The sequence below is a fragment of the Pelmatolapia mariae genome, linkage group LG13, assembly GCF_036321145.2.
Source record: "Pelmatolapia mariae isolate MD_Pm_ZW linkage group LG13, Pm_UMD_F_2, whole genome shotgun sequence".
Classification (NCBI taxonomy): domain Eukaryota; kingdom Metazoa; phylum Chordata; class Actinopteri; order Cichliformes; family Cichlidae; genus Pelmatolapia; species Pelmatolapia mariae.
Genome location: NC_086238.1, coordinates 8853074 through 8859073, shown reverse-complemented (window position 1 = coordinate 8859073; position 6000 = coordinate 8853074). Strand labels below are relative to the sequence as shown.

At 35.8% G+C, this 6000-nt stretch overlaps 1 protein-coding gene across 1 annotated transcript; it reads right to left on the bottom strand.

Moving 5' to 3' along the window:
* Positions 1-548: 548 nt before the first annotated feature.
* LOC134640259 (polymeric immunoglobulin receptor-like) lies at positions 549-3145 on the bottom strand. Its single transcript, XM_063491916.1, has 9 exons — positions 3100-3145; positions 2334-2654; positions 1840-2139; positions 1636-1705; positions 1420-1514; positions 1269-1303; positions 1108-1164; positions 921-995; positions 549-759 (listed from the first exon to the last, which is right to left on the bottom strand). The coding sequence occupies exons 1-9, from the start codon at positions 3143-3145 to the stop codon at positions 706-708; spliced, it is 1053 nt and encodes a 350-aa protein (XP_063347986.1). The 3' UTR covers positions 549-705.
* Positions 3146-6000: the final 2855 nt, after the last annotated feature.

Below are 6000 nucleotides of genomic sequence, written 5' to 3'. Positions count from 1 at the left end.
CTGGGCTATTAACACACCATGCTAGTCATCAAATACCCTGTTGAGATAATAAGCTGGCCAAAGGAGAAGTTAGATGCCACTGACTCTGTCCTATGCATGGAGGGTTTTAGTCCCAAATATAGCACCCTGAGACTGTAGGCTAAGTGGAAGGAAGGAGGCTGAGGATTAGTGTGTGTCAGAACCGTGTCCAGGATGAAACAACAAATATCCATGATTGTATCAGGAAGATGGCCACAACTGTTCTAACTTACAGCTGATTCCGAAATGTCTAGGAAATTTAACAAAGTGACTTGTTGCAGTGGTGGCATCCTATTACAATACCACTGCAGTACCGATTTAGTGAGCTCTTTAGAATGACTCATTACACACATATTTATGTTTAAAAAATGTACGTAAAGGCAGACTGCATGCTTAATCTTTCCAAATAGTATATCATTCCACTCTAATTCAACAAAGACAAAAACTTTTGGTGTACACTGAGAGTTCTCACACACCCTAATGATAGAAGACAGGATTAGCCATTATTGTTGATGCTTGCATGGCTTCTTTATTACAATAAAAAACAAGAATAATGTCAACGATCTTGATAAAAGAGCAAACAGATCAACGCTTCTTTGACTCCCTTTGCAAATATGCAGGAATATAGTTTGTTAAACAACAGTTAAAAATTAGAAAAAAGTAACCAAATTATAATATTTAAATATTTCAGTGGAGAGTAGCTAATGTGCTGTATGTAACTTCTGTGCCTTTCCCTTCACCCTGTTGGAGAACAGAAACAAAAATGACAGTTAGGGGGAAAAAAAGCAAAACGTGACCAAATTCCAAGTGACACACAAAATACCAGGACAACAACGATTTTAAATGAAGGAAACACAGGAAGTGGGAAACAGGATGCGGTTGCCATCATGTTTAATAGTTACCATTTTGATACTTTGATTCTTTATGGTCACAACTGAACTGTATGTGATTTCCCCATCACCTTCTGTAAATGACCTCTGGGAATGAACAAAAATAGAAAGCCAACACTTTACAGTTCCACCATGCTTTAAAAAAATGTCTACTTATATTCTTAAATATAAATGTTTAGCTGTGGTATGTTAGGGCTACCTCAGCTGTTTTTCTTCCCACATTTCTTACACTGGCGTATGTCACTTCCTCATCAATCTGTGTAGAATAAGTAAAATGTAATTTACAGAAAGAATAAACGCTGTCAGCCTGGTGTCACACCCAACTCTTTGCATATAGACCTGTCACACAGGATTTCTTACCTTTGCTGTGGGAGTTGATTCTGCTTTTCTCAGCTCTAGTAAAAGATAACTGCTGTTACTGACCGTGTAACAATGCACAATAATCAAAACTTTAACTTCATTTTAAATGTTTCTAAACAATACAAATTGCTGGGATTTCAATAACACTTACTTCGTCTTATTATAAACCAGATAAGATAAGCTACAATTACAACCACGATCAGCAGGCTCAGAGGAATGATGAGGATCTTTAGGTCAAACGGAACTCTGCAAAATGTATAATTTAGTTTATCTTAACAAGGAACAATGACATGCAAAAAGGAATTTTTGACAGTTTCCCTTACAAGAACAGTTCGTTAAATACTGCACATAAAACTGAAAAACAAACCTTTCTTGTTTGTCTTCAAATGTGTGAATTGTTCCATTTCCAGTAACTTGAGCAACAGTAGGGGCAGTGGCTATAATTAAATATACATAAATAATTACTAGAGCAGTATAACAATCATTATCCTAATATCTATTAGAGTACTAACATTTATAAATGGATGGAACTGATATATAAGTGGAGTTTATGATAGCTTGCAGTACTCACTGGTGATTGGTTTCTCAGTAACAGATAAATATACTGGTATCTGAATGTCCCCTTTAGCACACCAATACCAGCCACTGTCCTCTGACTTTAGTCCACTCATGGTCACTGTGAAAACATTTGGTTTGCTCATATGAGTGGTCACTGTTGTTCCATCTATGGATCCAGATGATCCTGTCACACAGTTCCTGCCTAGCCTGCACCACTTCATTTCTCCAGAGTAACTGTAGTGGCATCTAATAGTTATGCTTTCTCCAATGTATCCTGTAATCCTCTGATGATTCACATAGAGACTGGGGGTACCTTAAAGTTCACAAAAAATACAATACATTACAAAAACCATTCAAAATTCATTGAAATTCAGACTTAAGACATCTTTTCTTATTGACGTTTGACAACAAATGAGAGCACATTCAGTCTTTTTAGTAAAAATAAAAACGTATTTGTTGGTTTTTTTGTTAGAAATTGTGACAATATGTACAACGATGTGCACTTACCACTGGTAACTGACAGTTTAAAATATTTTCCATAATCTGCTCCATTATTAATCTCCACCACACACCAGTAGTCAGTGTTTTCATATGCCAGCTGGTTTATAGTCACAGTGAAAATTTGCTGGTTTTTGTCATCAGAGACTGAATATTTTCCTGAAGGGTCTGCTTTGTTTGTTTTTACTGCATAGCTGCAGGAGTTCCAATAATATCCTTTACACAAGTACTTCACATGGTTTTTGTATTGGGACTCATAGAGACATGGGATGGAGATAGATTGTCCAGCTTTCACTGAGACTTTACTGACTGTAGTTATGCTGTGAACTCCTGCAGAGAACAAATAAAGTATTATATTATTTCGTCTGCTTAAAAAGTTTTTTCTTCTTGGCTTATATTTTGTACATGAACAGAACAAATAAAGCACTTTAGTGAAATAATTCTATTGATCGGCTACATGCTTTTAAAAATGTTAATTTTTCCTTATTAAATAATGTCTTCAAAAAACTCAATAAAATAAAAACAATTACAAGACTATTACAAATATATTTTTGTTATTGGAAATTTTATAATCAGCATAAAAATTAATAAACAAGCTAAAGGACTTTAACCCTCTCAAGGCAGGCGTTGCCGATTGCAACAGGGTATAAACTAACAACCTGATTACCCCACATACATATTTTATGAGGTTTTTTTTTTGATAATTTTCCCCAAATATCAGATGTAACTAAAACTTAATTTGAGCCTGAGAGAGTTAAAAGCCTCCCCCTCATACCTGTTAGTCCAGTCAAGATATAAATAATCCTGGCATAGAGAGCCATATCAATAAATGAACAAAAAAAACAGTGTGAGCTCCACTTCCTTTTTTTCATCCTTATATGCAGCTGTCACTGCAGTTTCTGTTATTCTTCCTCTTATGTAAATCAGTAATTCTACATAAGTTGGCTCACTAAATAAACAGTGTATGAAGTAAATAGTAATACATCCAACATCTGTCAAGCTGGTGGCTTTTCAAAACCCATCATTCTTAGCAACATATACAAAATTGAAAAAGAAAATAGAACAGAGAAAACTAAAATATAAAAATGTAGTCAAAACAGGAAAGTGAAAGGGTTTCATCATGCAAATTAAATACTGTTCTACATTGTGCAAGATCATCTTCTATGGTCGGGTGTCAGTTCTTTGGTAACGTGAGTGACATTTCTGTGGTTTCTGACAACTTTTCCTGTTACTTTGACTCAGTGTCTGGTAAAGCCACAATGTGGTTCTCAGTGTCAAAATTTAAATCAAACAGTGCAGATGTAATTAAAGTGCACATTCTGAACTTTAATTCATAATCATTAACATACATTTCAGTTCCACCATATATCAATTACAACACTTGCCACCTCATTTTAGGGCACAACAGTGCTTGGGACAAAGTAATGGTAGGTACATGAATGCAGTCATGTTTAATACTTTGTTGCATATCCCTTGCATGCAGTGCCAGCTGTCATAGATGCTCACCACCTTTTTGATGTCTATCTATCAGGTGACTAACCTTTTGGGGTTTGAGAAAGTTTTGTGTTGCCTTAGCAGTAAGTTATCTTGTTGCAGGATGAAGAGTTACTCAATGAGTTTGCAGGCATTTACTGGAACATGAGCAGATGTTTTCCATAGCAAATAACAAAGATGAAATCCCTGCTTGCTTAAGCGATTAAATGCCACTGTAAGTTTACAGTGAATTTACAGCAATATTCAACTGTATTTAAGGCAAACCACACTCTTATCTGGATGAAATTAAAGTGGACAACTGTACCTGTTCTGAATACTGAAATTGAGCAAAAATAAATACACATCTTTCACAGCACACTGAACATGAAACTTACTTATGTATACCGTGTGCAACTTCCATCTATTTCACATCTCATTAACAGTCACATATTAAACAGCTTCATACTTTTGCAAAACCCTCAATTATACTTAAGCAATAAAACATGTTTGTATCAAAAACTTTATATAAAAAAGTAAAGTGTGCGGGAGTGCCAACCTTCATAATGAAAAGAAAACAAATCTATTCGCATGACCTCCCTGCAAGACAATGCTCTGGGCGTAAACGACCCACAATACCAAAACATTACCGTGACGTTTCTGGTAGCGGCCTGCACAGCCTGACCCCGCTGTCTCAGACTGATGGAGGTCCACGCGGGCATGCTCGTAACTGTCACAAATACAGTCATACTCCTTTACAACTTAGCATGGAGATGAAACCTTGCTACGTAACAGAGAGTGGTAGGATTTTTTTTTTATACCAAGTACTAACCTGCAGATACAGGTGAAGTTCAGGAGCAATGAAAACACAGTGACCTCGGTTTGCCTTCCAGATTGAATCTGAATAATGGGCGGAAGTCCATCCCCCTAAAGCAACTGGGGCGCACCTGCCTTGAAATAATACTTCCACCTGAGGTGTTGCTCCATTTTTCTGTCCTTCTGTACAGTCCATGTGATAAAATAATAACTGCAGAAATTAGTCATGCTTCCAAAATCATTTTGAGTCTTCATAGTCACAGAAAATAACAAATATACAAATTAAATTAAATGATTAACACAAAAGTGGACACACATTTTGGGTGTGCCACAATAGGAGGAAATATAACTTTTGGTGAAGCCTATGGGCTCTAGAATTCAGGCAGTCCTTGACCGCAAAGGTTTTTCATCCAAGTAAGAAAAACAGTCCTGAAATCCAAAATTATGTTAGTTTGAATTAGTTTGAGCCTGTGAAAATGGGGGGCTATGTATATAACAGCCATAACTCCTAAACACTTAATGCAAACGTTTTTGTTAAACCCTTTAAATTACAGCTGAAACTAAACATGAATCTCACCTTGACCGTTTGATTTTTATGTATTGGGGTACTGAAGTAAAATAACAAAAATGAAGTCATTGTCCAAATACTTATGGCGCTAACTCTACACCAGCGATAGCAATGACTGTAGAGTTATTACCAAATAATGGGAAATAAACTGCTGTAACTTACAACAGTGGCATCACACCCCTCAGATCTGGTGTTCTCTGAACATATAACAAGACTGTCAAAATACAAATACAGTATTTTATCCCAGAATTTAATTAGAAGACTCACTCACTACACATTTTCAACCTCCGTATGAATAATGTTACAGGAACTATCAGTAGCTGTAGGATGAGGACAGAGGTGAGAATCGTCATCTTAGTGGAATTGGAAGATAAAGGCAGATGAGGATAAAACTGACATGCTTTTTTCAAACAGAAACCAATTCTAAAATTGAACAATATGAATACTTTTCCATGAGCAAATTTGATCTTTAGTTTTAGTTTAGTTTTGTTCTGTTTTGTCTAATACTGGGAATATGCAAATTGTTAAAAGTGATAGACCTCTTGTTGATAGTTGATACAAGAGGTCTTGATAGACCTCTTGTATCCATCCTCTTGGATGGATACAAGAGGATGATTTGTATGATTGAAGTTGTTGGCTGGGCTGTATTTGGTTCAATGTTTGTAAGGGAGGAGGAATGCTGGCGAGTGGTTGAAAATGTCCTTGTGAATTCTATTAATGTAAAAAAAAAAAAAAAAAAGCACCCAAAAACAAAAACAGAACTCATGATAATTAGTATTGTGTATATTATTGGCAAATATTAGATGATATCTTCTGTAATAT